This window comes from Heloderma suspectum, chromosome 9 (assembly GCF_057233095.1).
Source record: "Heloderma suspectum isolate Gila_16-S chromosome 9, 16-S_ref, whole genome shotgun sequence".
NCBI classification, from domain to species: Eukaryota; Metazoa; Chordata; class Lepidosauria; order Squamata; family Helodermatidae; genus Heloderma; species Heloderma suspectum.
Window position 1 is genome coordinate 14,782,937 of NC_139466.1, and position 16,503 is coordinate 14,799,439.

At 44.1% G+C, this 16,503-nt stretch overlaps 1 protein-coding gene across 6 annotated transcripts in view; it reads right to left on the reverse strand.

Moving 5' to 3' along the window:
- SEPTIN6 (septin 6) overlaps positions 1-16,503 on the reverse strand; it is a 60,433-nt gene that overhangs the window by 31,818 nt on the left and 12,112 nt on the right. For 5 of the 6 annotated variants that reach the window (XM_084813763.1, XM_084813765.1, XM_084813768.1 and 2 more), the window contains exon 2: positions 11,470-11,584. In XM_084813763.1, coding sequence (XP_084669889.1) covers positions 11,470-11,584 — 115 coding nt within the window. Of the gene's footprint in view, positions 1-11,469; positions 11,585-12,349; positions 12,388-16,503 lie in introns of those variants that run through there. The other variant, XM_084813769.1, reaches the window with a different exon arrangement.

Sequence of the window (16,503 nt, forward strand, 5' to 3'; positions counted from 1 at the left end):
TCATCCCCAGCTGTCTCTCCCCCCCCCCGCATCTGTAATATTGGATAATATACCTTACAAGGTTGTTGTAAGGATTACTGAGGTAATGTACAGGAGGCATTCTCTAACACCACTATACCAAAGTGAAGCATATTTAAAGGTTCACAATATTATCATCTCGTCAGAATCATCTCAAGGAAAACTAGGAGGAAGCTATTTGTAAAGTAGACAGAGCATGATTATTTTGTGTGTGGAGCGGGGAGAGGAAGTTATTGATTTTTCTGGACTTGTTCTACACAGTTTCAAGCTGGTTCACACATGCAGGTTCACTGTGTGATGGTTTTCACACTGGCCCTGTTCACACGTAACGCTAAGACATGATGGTTAGGGAATTTGCACTAACCACGGTGGCTTAGGATATTGTGCGAGGGGGAAAGAAACACGCTAACCGTGGTTCCAGAACCACCCCAGCTATTCACCCCTCGGGCTCTCTGGTGGTTAGAACGGACTCTCTATGCCACAACCATAGAGATGGCAGCCTAGAGCATCCCGTACTTCTGGCAATGCTCTAGCCAGCATGGACTTTCTCTATGGCCACCGCTGTATAGTGAGAGATGGAGCGTCTGGCGCACAAGGGCTGCTGGGATTACTGGCAGAGGGGGTGGCGGGAAGATGGTTACGGTAACGATGGAGAGAGGTGGTTACGGGAACCATATGGCATCCAGTCATGTGATGGGTGCGCGCATCGGGATTTCGCTACTCCCTCCTCCTCCGTAGTTACCCTAACCACCCTCCCCCATGCATGTCTCAACAGGGCCATTAAATGATAACTTACATGTGTGAATGAACCATCATGCATCTAATGCCACAGATAAGGCAGTTTCACACATTTTGCTGAGGGTCCTTCCAGGGTAACTGACCAAAATCAGGCCCTTTGTAGGAATACTTGTTAATGAGCCAAGTGATGCCCATGAACCATCACAGATCGAATACCACAGACAGTACTTTCATTTTGCCTTACATCAGCTTGGACTAGGGATGGGTGAGAATTTCAGTCGGTTCCTTGTTTGGTAAGAACTTACAAAAATTTGCAAATTTCTTCCTAAATGGGAAGTACACTGAGATTAAAAAGTGGGAGAAGGTCGTCCATCCCTATCTCAGACACAATGCTTTTCAATGACGTCACTTCACACATTCAATTGCAAGTCATCAAAATACAGTAAATTAAGGGCGTAATCCTATGTATGCTAAGGCAGAAAAAATCCTACAACTCCCAGCCTGGCTGGTGAATACTGGGAGTTCTAGGACCTAAACATGCCTAGGATTGCGCCCTAAGTGTTGGAAATACATGTGTGAACCAGCCTTTCATTGATCTAGAAATCCTTCTTCCTAATCTGAGATGTCTGGGGGCTAGCTGCAGTTTTCCATTCCCTCACCAGTGGGCATTCTGTACATGGTCAAAAACATTTTCCCCTTTATGACTTCATATGATTCGGTGTTAAATCCCTGGCTTAGCATTAACCCATAGTGGATGCTCGTCTTGGTCCTCTTCATAATGCTGGGAAAACCCAAGAACTGCCTAGATGGCATGCATGCCTGCAGTAGCCCCAGAGCATTTTAAGCAAAGACACCATATGCCTCCATATACTAATCCTAAATTAGAATTTCTTTCTGCTTTTTAAGGAAAGCATCAGCAGATCCAGAGATACTTTCCCACCAACTACAGTGAAACTTGTCTATTAAGGGACAGATTTAATTCAGGAATATCTCAAACATTCTAGTTTTTTCATTTTTTTAAGGGTGCTTTTAAAACCGAAGTTGTGCTAACAAACTATCGTTATTGAAGCCCATTTACAACAATGTTTTGCTTAGAGCTGGCATCATGCTAGTTTGCAAAAAGTGCGCCAAACCACAAACGTTTAACTTTCAAGAACATAAAAAACAAAAGTGCAGCTGTACATAATACTTAAAACATTTCAGGAAGGTGGGGAGGAGGGAAATGACACACGGTACAGTGCCTGACATTCAGAAGATCACAGCATTGAAAATTGAGAAGCAAAACAGATGGCTATAACGAATTCACTGCATGATGTGAAAATAAATGCAAAAAGTGAACACCGTCATAAGTTGTATATTTATTTTATAAGGGACAGATGTGTTGCTTCAAAGTAGTAGGCTGAGACACCTACTTGTAGGTAGATTTTGCTCTGGGGAAGGTTCTCTAGCCTGCTGTTTCAAGCTTCAAAAATAGGACGAAATTCACCAGTACATCTGTTCAAATATCACATCCACGCAATGGAAAGAGGCAATCTTCTACAATCCAATTTTCTACCATGTGATGTGGACTAGATTATATATTAGCCACGTGATCATCTATACCAGGTTTGTTTTCCTTTTCGAAATAACGAGGGTGGGGAGGTTGAGATTGGGGCCACAACATACAGGAAAGCGGCTTATGCTCGACACGTACCATTTTCCTGCTGAAATTCCCCCCCCACACACATACACCCTATTTGCTTCTAAAGGTATAATTGTATCTAGAGGGGCCAATAACGGCTTGGGGGCAATTTTCAGAAGGAAAATAGCATAGGGAAAAGGTTCAGTCCCCCACTTCCTGCATCTGCAGTGCAGATCCCACCCCTAACCCCTTTACCCCTACTAAAAGAAAAAGAAGTCTGGGACTGACAGTCAAATGGCAGGTGTTATCACATCTTTTTTTCCCCCAACCTGGTGCCCCCAAGAAGCATTATAGTCCAACGGATCTGGAGGGCAACAGGTTGGGGAGTTCTCATCCAGTCTTGATCATGTACTAAAGAGGGGAAAATATACCCACCAAGCTACAGATGTGTGAATCAGCAAAACTTGAACTTGCTGAAGTTCTCAAAGCTCATTCCAACTCAAGTCCGTATCAGATTGCGAACTTTCCATCGTCATGGATATTTTTCCAAATGTATACATCAATTGTGCACATCTTTGAAATGTATGTATTCTTCTCCCATTGATTAAAACGTATTTGTGCGCATTTTTTCATGCACATTTTTCAAATGTATGCATGCTGTCAAATGCATTTGGCAGTCTGCAAATCACATTGCAAGCTCGGAAATGTATGGACCTTGATGGCAGATTGCATACAAGTCCATGTTCAGTCCCAGTGGGATTGACGGGGAGTAGGGCAGTTAATGGTGGCTGGAGCCAAGGAATTGCAGTTGTCCACAGCAGCAACCCATTGAACAGAAAAGGGAAACTGAGGCAAATTAACTTTGAGATCATGCCTGCAAAGCAGAGGGAGTTGGGGAGGATAGCCATACAGCAACACACAAAAGCAGTCTTTTGAATATACAGCAGCAACCCATTATCCAGAAATGGGAAACTGAGGCATTCAAGTTAAGTTTAAGGTAATGAAGGCAAAAGTAGAGGGTGGAGTTTGTTTGTTTTTACATATATGGCAATTCAGTGGTCACCCTAGATGCCCTGCCTCACTGCCTGCTCACCGAGTCTGCCTGGGAGGGAAACGAGGGTTGTTCTGAGCATGTGTGTCACCGCGCATGAACACTTGCTCAGAACTAAGAATGGTTGCAGATTGGCTACACGTGACAGACAGAATCAGGGATAAGATGAGGGATAGACTGTCATCAGGCTACCAACTCAGAGCAGAACGTTTGCCAGTGGGTGACTGGGGATGGGAGAGCTCTGGTAAAGCATCACCCCCTGCTCTTAATGAGATATCACCTCGGCTCCAAACCGTAAGTAGTACTACTGAATTTAGCTTTCATTCATTCTGTACCTATTGCATCATCTCAAATTAATATCTAACTTTATTCTACTATATTCACTACCACTTTAAAAAAACTACTGCTGTTCTCTACCTCACAAAGGATTCATGAGTGCTAATCAGTGCTAGATACAAAATACCTGCCAGCATTTGCATTTCCAAAGGGCAAGGGGCTATTGCTTCTTCATCCCAGTATAGCTTGGTGCAACCTCTGATCTAATACACTGGGCACAATCTATGCTAATTAATTTGCATGCAAAGAGCTTCCCAAAATGCTGTTGTAGGATTGTAATATGTTGCATCCTGGGCTTCCATCTCAACCTGCACCACCTCTATTGTCTTTTTCAGCCCCTCTGTCCTCCCTTTTCTTATCCTTTAACACTGAGCCTGAGGAAGAGTTCTGTGAGACTGAAAAACTAGTTCACCACTTTGTCATTTTCATCAAGCTCTAATAAAGATATTGGGTGTCACCGCTCCATCTGGATTATTGCCAAGAAACGTCAACAGTTATGAGCTACGGATTTCCTGGAACAAAACCCAGAAGTTGGGTCCTCATCAGGAGGAGACGCAGACTGCATCAGCTGTCTGAGAGGGAAGTGGATGGATTTATTGCTTTCAAATTTAAGAGTTTCCTGGAATTGAACATTTCAGACCAATCCCAGGTCTCACTGGAACTCCATCCTGGCTCTGTGCCCAGGCAACGCTTCCTGACAGAAAGGTCACTGAGTTTTCAACATGCGATCTTTCACAGCTTGCCAAGGCTAGGAAGCCTTTGCCAGACCCCCCTCTTTTTTTTTTTTTAAAGAAAGGAAACAAGGGTAGGGCTTTGTGTATATCACACTCTGAGCTCTGATGAGCAAGCAAAAAGCATCCAATTCTTGCATTTGAAACACTTCAGTACAGAAAAACAGCATCGAAGTGCCCCGTTGACATAATCTGCAGTAGCCAATCTGGATAATTGAACACATCCATAATTGAGGTCACATCTTTTTCCCTCTTTGAAATAAAACCAATTGGGTAAAGAGACCTGAAGATGTAAAAAAGGGCAATTTCTGAAGATCATGAGAGCTTATGCAATTATCGTGAGAGAGAGAGAGAGAAATAGAAACCACCCTGGGTTTAAATCTCATCTCAGTCATTGATATACTTATTACATTTATATCCCATCTTTCATCCAATGATGTACTCTGTTATTTCCCCCTCCACTTTATCCTCACAACAACCCTGTGAGGTAGGTTAGGTTGAGGCAGAAGGACTGGGCCCAAGGGCACCTGGTGAGCTTCATGGCTGAGCAGGGATTTGAAAGTGGGTCTCCCCAATCCCAGACCAACTCTAATCACACCACCACACTGGCTCTCATAAGCTTATTCAATGGCCTTAGGCAAGCTCCCCTCACCCACTCGCAGCCCCAGCCTCTCATCTGCAATGTGGTTATCACAAATACTGCCCTACATTTCAGGATTGCAGTACAGATTATAAAGATCATTTATGCAAAATGCTTTGAACACTCAAGTGCTAAATAAATGCTATGCATGCATATTAAAATGCTGAGATGTGTGGATTTTCCCCCCCACACACACACACTTAATACATGACTCCTAAGATCAAGTTATTGCTTTGAGGGCCACAACATGTCCCGTTGCTCTTAATACAGCAACATCAGAACCGACAGCCTCATATTTATTGCATCGTCTCCAGGGGCACCGCTGTTAACCTATAGCAGAATTCCAGGCTAGCGCAACATTGGTTTGCTCTGGCATCCACCAAAGGTGATAGCTGAAGCTCAGCTGTCAACTCCCTTTGGCTTTCTTTCTCTTTCAAAATGCACTAAGCAAGGCAGGCAGCACAGTGGAAAATGTGCGAGGCAGTAAAATGTTTATTTGAATGATTCAGTGAACTGGAAGGCAGCTAGTCATTTGCCAAAACTGTATTCAAGGAACCTATGCAGCCCAGCACTGACAGAACACTCAACCTTGGTTAGCGCAACCATGATTTGTAGCCTTATCCCTGATTAAGATCCCAAATAGACAGTGCAACCATGATTGCCTTTACTAAACTAAGTCCTGCCCTGGAGGCATGTACGAGCAGGTCACCTTGTAAGCAAACAGGCTGAACAGACAGGGAAACTGACTTAACCAGGGTATGCCCAGTGCAAATGGAATACTTAAGACAAGCCATGGTTTGCAAAGCCACTGCAAGGCATGGCATCACGCCTTGGTTTGCAGTGAATATTTAAATATAGTTGAGATATTCAGACATAATGCTTATCCTTGGTCTGTTCCTTAACCATGGTTAGGTGTTATGTCTGCATTGGGCCTCAGACAACATCCAAGCTTTCACCAAGTTAGCCAGCTCCAAATTTTTTCTTTAAGTGTCAAGTACTGAGAGCTTTTGCCAATCCTAAACCTAGAAAACTGCTACTTTAAGTACTTTGATATTATCTCCAAGTCTTCTGTTGGTAAAATGTCATTAATACAAATTCAGAGCAGGCTCAAATCCAATGAATATTGATGGGGGACAGGATGCAGGAGAAAGAGCATCTATAATTTTTCTGAATTCCATCAAAAGTAACTTGTAACTGTTAAAAATAAAACTGTTATAATGCTTTTTGCAGCACATCCAACAGCTTCACTGCATAATGTTTGTTTTATTAGTGGAGGCCATCAATAATAAACTGAAACGAATTATTACATCAGCAGCCTGAAGTGAAAAAGTAAGGGATGGTGTTTGCAGTGTGTGTCAGTAGACGGGCCCATATAGAATTCAGTCTCTGTGCCGCTGAGCAGCCATGGCCAAAAGAGGGGACTACAGGGAAACCAGCCAGAGTAACGAGGAAGCCTCAACAACAATTGGGCAGAGCAGGTCATGTGACACTGCCTAACCGAGAGGTGTTGAACCTCTTTCAGACTGAGAGCTGGATTCAACTGTGGAGAAGCTCTCAGGGCCACATTCCAGTGGTGGGTGGGCCAACAGCAAAAAGGCTGGGGTCAAAAATAAAATAAAAAATACCAGCATATTGTAGCTTAAAGCTCTTACTGCTGGTCACTAAGCCTTAGGAAAGGCATTTCAACCTTTTAGAATGGGAAAACATCGCCCAAAAGCCAGGAAACCACCAAACCATTGGCGGTTGGGGGAAAGGGGTTGTGGCCAGGGGAAGGGGATGTGGCCAACTGGGGAACCCTAGAGGGCTAGACTGGGACCCCGGGGGGGCAGATTTGGCCCCCAGGCCTGAGGTTCCCCACCCCTGGCCTAACCCCTATACAAACCTTTGACATTTGTCTTGCACACTGGCCTCAGCAACAAGAGGTCTTTTCTACAGTACCGCTGAGACCTGTTATAATTGACTCTGCATCATCTTGGCCTTCCAAGGGCCCTAGCTTGGTGATAGTGCACATGTTCTGTATGCAAAAGGTCCCAGGTTCAATCCCTGGCGTCTCCATGTCGGCCTGCAAAAGGATCCTCTTTGAAACCTTGGAGAGCTGCCACGAGAGAGTGTAGACCAGCTTTTCCCAACCTGGGTTCTCCCAGAGGTTTTGGACTAGAACTCTCCTCACCCCAACCACCGCTGAGTGGGGCTTATGGGAGTTATAGTTCACAACATGTGGAAAGACCCAAGTTGGGAAAGGTGGAGTAGATAATAATGAGCTGATGGCCCAACCGTCTGACTCAGTATAAGGCAGCTTCCTAGGTTCCACAATCCCAACATGACAGAAGCTGGGTTGTACAGCTCTCTGGCAAGAGTGGGCAGAACTGGACGTTACCGGCGATGTCACCTGCCCCTTAATTCATCAGGGGGCCTGTTGCTGCGTTTTGAATCCCAGGAAGCAGCAGCAGCAAGAAGCGCTGTGCGTCAGCTTCATCTGATGTGCAGGCTGCAGCCTCTCTTAGATCAAACGGCTCCATGCTTGCAAGCATCACCCAGGCCTTTGTAACCTCGAGGAACAGCAGTGTGCTTCGGAAGCTACACCTGAACTGATGCAGACAAAGCAGCCCACTTCCTGACAGAGGAGGGGCCACAGACAACACGAACGTAAGCAGCTGCGTTGGCTGCCCTTCGGCTCGTGGGCCCAATGTGTGGTGCTGGCGCCTACTTGGAAAGCCGCACGTGGTCCAAGTCCCAGCATACCTTGAAGCACCTCTCTCAGCATCAGCCCTCATGTCTGTTAATATCATCAGAAGAGGCCTTGCTTGAATAGGCAGAATTTTAAGAAGCATCAGCCTTCCCAGTTGTGGCCTCAACATTGCAGGACATGTTACCTAAAGAGCATTGGCCTCAGCTCAAAGTCTGTCCTTTAGGAAACTGTAACAGTGCCTTCCTCTTGAGGGAAATGCTTTTATTGGTTTGGCTTTTCTACAGCAGTCCCTAACGCTGGATCATACGATTATCCTTCTTCTTTCTAACTGAACTTACTGCAGATTTTAAATCTGCAATCTGAAATGATAAAGTAGATGCTACCACGTCAGGGCTCTACCACCTGACTCACGTCGCATATAAAGCCCCACCCGTTGGTCTCTTTGATCAGGTGATATCCCTAAGGATAACTTTTTAGAAGAATGAGAAGAACCTTAAAATAAACGATATTTTGGCAATGCTTTCACCATTAGATCTCGTGGATATCAACAATAGATCTATTCACAGAGGGGAAAGGAAAATAACTGACCCAAGGTGATTCCAAGCTTTTGTCTCTTCCTAAACTACAGAGCTTTCCTTTCAGTGCACCCGCTACTGTCTATTAGTGTTACCTTGAAACTAGACCAGTGTCTGATAGTATACTAGCAACCTACATTTAGCAACACAGGAGATTCACACACAGGCAATTCAGCAAGACAAGTCAAGGTTTCGACTTGCTTACACACACACGGTCAAAAGAGAGATGACATAGAAGATCTGTGATCACATCTCCCAACTTGTTTTACTTCATAGCAGCTCCAGTTTTTATCAGAGCAGAGGCATGGGGTTGAAGGGGGATTTAAACATTCCCTCCCCATCAGAGATGGTGTTTCCTAAATCCAAATCCCCCAACTATTATTAGCCCCTCTGGCCAAAAATAAAATAAAAATACAGTTATGTTTGTCTATTATTCTCCCCAGCAAGGCCAATAGCAGCTTTTGGGTGGGGCAATTTTGATCAGGATAATAGCATGGGAGGGAAATAATTAAATACCTCCTTCCTTGACATTTCTCCTCCATTAAAATTTGGAGTGTCCCGCAGCTCAGTAACAATAATAATAATTGTGAAGGATTGCTGGAACTAATTCCAACCTTCCTGCAAGGGAGGACCACTCTGAAATGAATTTCAACTCTCCTGCAAACAATCCCAGCCTTCCACTCCCCCAAAATACCCAGTAGCCACCCCCCTAGGACAAGAGGCACTGAAATTAGCACTAAGGTTATGCAGAGAAATCAGACCAACTAAAGGCTGAATAACAGTTTATTAAGGTAAAAATAAAGGGGTAAAGGGAAAGGGAAGAATGGAAGTAGCAAGTTCCACAAGAGGGTACAAGCCAAATTACTAGACATACACAGAGAGCTTTATAAATGCACATCCAAGCAAAATAATACAGCTACCTGGCCTATCATTAACATACCTAAGTACGGGTCTCCTAGGATAACAACCAGCCATCAGCAGGTCCAGTACCACCAGGACGAAGGGAGACACCTCGGCTCTCTTTTAAAGCCCAGCCCTGGCAACCTAGGGCAGGTTTTCCTTTAGCCAATCACCGGCTCAACCCCTGGGCGGACCGCCCTTGCCTCCAAGAGACTGGAACTCCCCACCAACTCCAGCTGTTATCACTCCCCAATTAACAGGGACTGCACCTGGCCTTGAGCAAAGGGCTGAGGAGCCTCTAGATAATGTACAATTCCAGCTGGTTGCATTAGACAAGCCAACATGGCCTAATCTCATGACAGGCGATCATTCTTAACAATAATTTAAGTAATTAAGTTATTTATTACATTTCTATGCTGCCCAATAGCTGAAGCTCTCTGGATGATTGACAAAATTAAAATGATAATGACATTGTTAATGATGATGGAAACCCCATCACAGATCTCTGGTGTCACTATCTGTTTGGGCATAAAGATGACAACATTTTCAACTCCTTTCTCCACTTCTCAAATGGCACTGCCCCCTTCCATTATTATTATTATTATTATTATTATTATTATTATTATTATTATTAGTTATATACAAACCTGATCATTGCCTATTTGCCTATCTTAATTTATTTGCAGATTCTTACAGGAATACATGAAACAGGAGTGTTGACCCTGTTTCACCTTGAGGGACAAAGTCAATATCAGAGAAGTTCAGTGGTGGGTGGGGCCAAAGGCAAAAGGGGGAGGGGCAAACGCAAAAGGGGTGGGTGGAACAAGTATAAGCACTACTAAAGGCCTAAGTCCAGAAGCTGCAATTGGTGCAAAACACAGCAGTTGGAGACAGGTGTTTTGACCATGTCACACCTATTTAAATTTATTTTATTTACTTACAGTATTTATACACCTCTCCACATCAAAGATTTCAGAGTGGTGAACAAGAAGATAAAAAGAATAAAAACCCCATAATTCAGACAATTAAAACATTTTAAAAAAATGGATTCTGAACTTCATAAACTGTGGCTGGTCACTCAGGGAAGGCCTCTTGAAGTAATAAATTGTGTTGCATTGGCTGCCAGTTTGTTTCTGGGCCCAGTTCAAGGTGCTTGTGCTAAATTTTAAAGGCCTGAACGGCCTAAATGGGACCTGGGTACCTTAATTTATTTTTATTACATTTCTATGCCGCCCAATAGCTGAAGCTCTCTGGGCCATACACTGCCTTCTTCCACATGTTCCTCCCCACATGTTCCAGCTATTGTCTGAGGCACTATTTCAGATCCCCCAGCCTCATGAATCTAGGCAGGCAGCCACAAGGTCTAGAGCAGGGGTGCAGAACTTCTTTCATCTGAGGGCTGCATTCCATTTTGGAGTAGCTCTGGGGGGCCGCATTCCAGTGGTGGCCAGGGCTGAAGACAAAAGGGAGCAGGGCTGAAGATAAAGGGGATGGGGGCAAACATACCAAGCATACCAGCATATTTCAGCTTAAAGCTCTTACTGAGAGGCATATTAGGCTTTCAGAATGGAAAAAATGTGCAAAAGCCAGGAAACTGCCAAATGATCAGTGTTTGGGGGAAAAGGGGTGGGGCATGGCCTTCTGGGAAACTCCAGAGGGCCAGATTGGGACCCCAGGTGGGCTGATTTGGCCCATGGGCCTAACGTTCAACACTCTTGGACTAGATGGACACACATTAGAGCAGGCAAACTCGCTGAAATAGTGGTTCACCTGGCAGAGCCTCTGGATTTATTTTCTTTCCAGCAAGCAAGTCACCCAGCTTATTTTCCATCAAAGACCTTGGCCCAGACATCACAGTACAAGGCAGAGAATCCCACAGGTCTTTAGTCTCAACTACTCTTTGTTTGGCCCAGCAGAATGCTACAAAGAGTTCATCTCACCCCATCATCTTCAGACCACCCAAAGAGACAGTGGATCTTATTTTTCTGCCTTAAAACTGGACCAGACAAAAAATACCAAATGTGTATTTCAGTTAAGTCAAAGGATTACTTTGTTAGCCCTGTTTACCTACATGGGATGTTGAACGGCATAAAGAGCCCACATTCAGCAACAGAGTTTTCCAAAAATGGAAAGGAAAACAAAAGAAAGGAAGAAAGAACGTAGTACTCACCCACACACAGGATGTTGAAACAGAAGCCATGGCCAACTGACTTATTAACCAGCTGATCAGGCAGGCTATCGAATCCTACATGGCCAGAAAGAGGAACAGTGCGGCAGCCTTCGCCCTATGATGGTTTTAAAGAAATACATGTTAAAATTACTTCTAAACAAGTTTATTTAGACCAAGTATGGGCAGGTTTGGGCTGTCTGGGGGCCAATTTCCCTTGACGCAGCACCACCAAATTTCAGCAGCGAGGGGGCAAGCAGCAGGGATGGCCACATTCAAGGCTATTAGGGGCTGCATGTTGCCCACCCCCAATTTAGTCCATAGACCTTTCCACAGATTAGTACATGAAAACAGTTATTAGAGCAAAACAGTAAAACAAAGATAAATTAAGACACATAAAATAAATCAAACAGAATTATATAATACAACTGATCATGAAGAGATTAATGAAAAACTAAACGTACATACGTAACATAAAATCAGCAGCCAATTTTACATTATAAACAGTGCCCATACCATTTATCTCCCAGTAACCGTTACTGTCAGCCATTAATTAATTGTGATCTCATCTTTATAGCCGCAGCAAAATATTTGGCTGTTTCTTCTGTTTCAACCTTATTTATTTTGTTGTTCAGTTATGCTGGCCAACAAATACAAAGCATAAAATCCAATTATTCTTCCAGACAGTGAAATAAGTAATAGAGTTTAAAAAAATGGGCTCTAATATCATTATAAAAACTACATTCCAAGAAAACAGTTTCCACTGTTATTTCTAAGGGACACAACACTCTATTCTGGGAGTGCTTTAAAAACTCTCCCTTCCAAAGGAAATACACCATTTATTCTGCCATCTATCTAAACATTTAAACAGGTCTTTGCGTACTTTCTAAATCTTGTTTCTTGACAGCCAACTTCCCGAATACAAATGAAACACAAATGTGGTGTGGCATTCACAAACCACAGGACTGTTCTAAACTCTCACACTTCTGTTTACAACAGCAGCAGCAACGCATACACAGTTTGTAACTGTTAGCGCTTTTGACGCAAGGCATTTGGAGAGAAGACACACACCCGAGGGTTTCTCTCCCTATATTGGAAAAAAGTGGAGTAGAAAGGATTTTTAAAAGTTGCCATAGGGCCAGAAGCAGGAGCAACAGTTAAAAGGGAAGGCTGTAATTGTTTTTGTGGCACAATTTATAAGCTAACTAAAATCAAGCGACATCTGGACGTGCTACTTGTACAGTTATTTGATCAGCTTCTACAGTATGGCTCCACAACATAAAATGTGGTGTAGTAGGATTTCTGTTAGTCAGGGCCTGCATCAAGCGTGATTGAGCACCTGCTGAGGGCCCATGCTGGGCCATTTAAGATGTCAGTTGGAGGCCGACATGCTGGAATCCTCCATAGGAAAACAAATCCCATGCAGAGGGTACACACAACATTCTAAGAGCACAATCCCATGCATGTTTACACATAAATAAGTCCTACTCTGTTCAGTGGGGCTTATTCCCAGGTACATTGTATAGGATTGCAACCTAAGCTTCTTAAACACATAGTTTACTGCATCCCACGGTGTTTGTCTTCAGGGGCAAATGTGTATTCAAAGCATCTCCACCACGCTTAGAATGTTTGACTGTCATATCAGGAAGAAGGATTCTAACATAGCTTTCTTCCCAACACACTTGCTTTCTACATGAAGGGTTTGGTTTTGGGGTTTTTTAATGAAGGAATATTTGATGAAGCAAGACCCCCACTTGCAGCCTGGAGTGGTACAGTCCCGATACAGGTTTACCTCCTCATCTGCTAATTGTCACCAACCAGGTCCCAGATGCTAAGCATGTTTGTTTCCCCACCTGCCACGCTGTTGGAGATTTCATTTGCTTCTCTCCCGCCAGTATGGAATCTTTACAAATGCCGAAACACATTGCTGTTCAGTATGCATTTGGGAGAGGAATGCAGTTCTATACACCCAAAGAACTCATCCTCCTTCCAAGGCCGTACAACGCTGTTGCTCTTGAGCTGGAATATTTCAAGGAGAGCTACAGCCAGCCCAATGTACATAAAGCAAATAGGTAATGAATGGAATCACAAGACAACGTGTTTGTGTTTTGTTTTTACAAACATAAAGTGAACTAAGCAAACAAAGAAGAAAAGAATCAGCAGGATGCAGTCATGAGATCTAGTCTCCCATTTATAAAAAAGCTGGAACCAAAGCAACAAAAATAAGAACCCAAAGGGAGCCACATCTATTACATTTGTAAATATCAGGTCAAAGCTGCATTTCAGAGATGCATACACAGCAAGCCACTTGTTGCAAAAGAAGAGGCAGGTGTTGAATTCTCCTGTTGGCTCTCCCTGTATCCATAAAACACAAATGCAAATGCGTTAAAAAAAAGATTCCGCCCAAGCCAGCTATCAAGAGGATGTGCTTTTTGGCTACGTGGACGTTTCATCTGCTTCCTGTTTTTTGTCTGTTTTCAAACACACAGGTGAGTTTAGAGGTGCTGAACTGCAGTGGACACCTGTGGCAAGACATAGCAGCAAACTGTTGCACCCTAGGGCTGGTGCAGAGAGAACTGTGGAGGGGAGGCATTGCTGGCTGGGGGTGATGGGAGTTGCAGTCCAACACATCTGGAGGGCACCAGGTAGGGGAAGGCTGCTTTAGGGAGTGAGCCCTCTCACTCTCTAATCCCTTCCCATTCTTTTTCCTTGTGTGAAGACTGTTGTTATTAACTCTCCTGAAACAAGAACAGGATGCTTAGCATCTTAAGTGACTGAAAAAAAATAAGCAGAATGAGTCCATGCTGCTTCCGCTCTTTAACAGGGGGTACACTGCAAGGTGCACTTACTGGAAAATACATCCAATTACAGCAGTCCAATTATAGACGCTCCTGCTGAGGAAGTTAATTCCTTGCTGTGTTTTCAATCTTTAGAGCACCACTGACAAGCAGGTCTTCAGCCTTGCCCCATCGTACAGAAGTACAGCACGTTCAAAGTCACCCATTTAAACACAAGAGATGCGTCACTGGATTTTAGACAGTACAGCACCAGCCCTGGTCACCTTCTTGTGTTTTTCAAATTGTGTTCAACCGAATGCTGTTGTCCCTTGGCAGCTCAGTAGGGGTTCAGGAATGGTGGACACAAACTTCCTTGAAAGAAAGCTTGCCTGCCATGGTCAATCATACTCCAGGATGCAAGCTGCAGGAGAGTGTTGGGTATCTTCTTGGATTGCATGGGGATGGAAGGGGACAAAAGGGGAATGGAAAGGTGGGAATGCACCAAACACAAGAAAAGAAGGGAAGTAACATGTACCAAAGTATGCTTAATGAGCCCAATGCACTTCTACCATTCATTCTTCTTCAGGCACACTCCTGGGGCCAAACCTGATGTAATTCCATTAGCACTTCCATTAGAAGCTTCTTAAAAGTAAATGGCAGTCATGGGGGGGGGGGAGAGAATCTAGATCAGGACTCTGGCATGAGGGCAGGCAGGCTTCAGCCCTTTGCTCCCTGCCTTGGTCCTGATCTGGATCAGCCCCCAGTAATTTATTTTTACAACTCCATCCATGCAACTGCAAACGGAATGGATGGCATCACATCTAGCTTAGCCGCCAGAGTGCGCCTGAAGAATTCATGCTGGAAGTGCATTAGAAAAACAAACCTGAGTATTTGTTCTATAAAATGATTTGGCCAAATCTGTAGACCAAAGACTCAAATTTCTTTCCCTTGCTTTGCAGGAGGGCAACAAGGACTCCTAAAAAACATGGTCAGAACGGAGTATGAACTGAGTATATATTTAAAAACATGTCCCAGAATCCTCTACTGCAACACACAGTACTTTCATGGCAAATGTCCAAAGGTTTCTGGGCAGACAGCTTGGAAAGGATTCTCTGAAGGTAGGCAGTTTTAAAATCACAGCTCTTTAAGTATAGCTTGCAGTCTCCATGCAATGATATACAAAATTATGCGGCCATAAGGAGAGAAAAAAAGTTAGCAAATCCAGGCTGTACACTTAATTGGCTTTGCACACCATCACATGGAGAAGTTCAAGCAGCATAACCTGAGGTCAAAAGTTTACCCCTCAATGAGGCATACACTAGATTTCCCTCCCCTCTGGGTGACCATAAGCAGGAGGGCAGAAAAATCATGCAATGTGGTGTTGATTGTGGAATGCAGCTTCCGAAGAAAGCTGGCTTTTACATTTAGACAGGTTCCTAGCCCCCATGGTTGTAAAGATATGATGCCTGCTGTAATCTAAGCAGCCCAGAGGAATGACGGAATAAGATTCCCATTGGTCAGAATGTGAGATTCCAGACCTGTTCATAGCTCTTTACACCGGCTCCTCCCACCATGACAAGACCAGCAAAAAATGTGCCTTTTATTACTAATTTGCATAAGAAAATAAGGAAATGCAACAATGGTATTTATTGTGTTTATATGTCATCCTTCCTCCAAGGAGCCTGGAGCAGTGTTCATGGTTCTTTCCCTCACTCATACATGTTACCCACACAGCAACCTTCTGAAGTAGGTTAGGCTAAGAAATAGAAACTGCCCCATGGTCACCCAGTGAAAGCTTCCTGGGTAAGTGGGGGTTCTGAACCTGGTCTCCCCAGTGGAGACGGGCAAATCTGTGAAGCTCAATCTTATGGAGGTTCTCATTTTCTCACTGCCAAGCTCATTCCAACAATCAGGACATGAACGTTCCCCACCCCCTGGAAACTCATCACAAGCTTTAGACATGTGCACTCGTCAGCAATCATAGAATCGTAGAGTAGTAGGGTTGGAAGGGGCCTATAACACCATTGAGTCCAACCCCCTGCTCAATGCAGGAGTCCAAGTCAAAGCATCCCTGACAGGTGACTGTCCAGCCTTGTCTTGAAGGCCTCCAGTGTGGGAGAGCCCACCACCTCCCTAGGTCATTGGTTCCATTGTCGTACTGCTCGAACAGTCAGGAAGTTTTTCCTGATGTTCAGCCAGAATCTGGCTTCCTGTAACTTGAGCCCATTATTCCGTGTCCTGCACACTGGGATGATCGAGA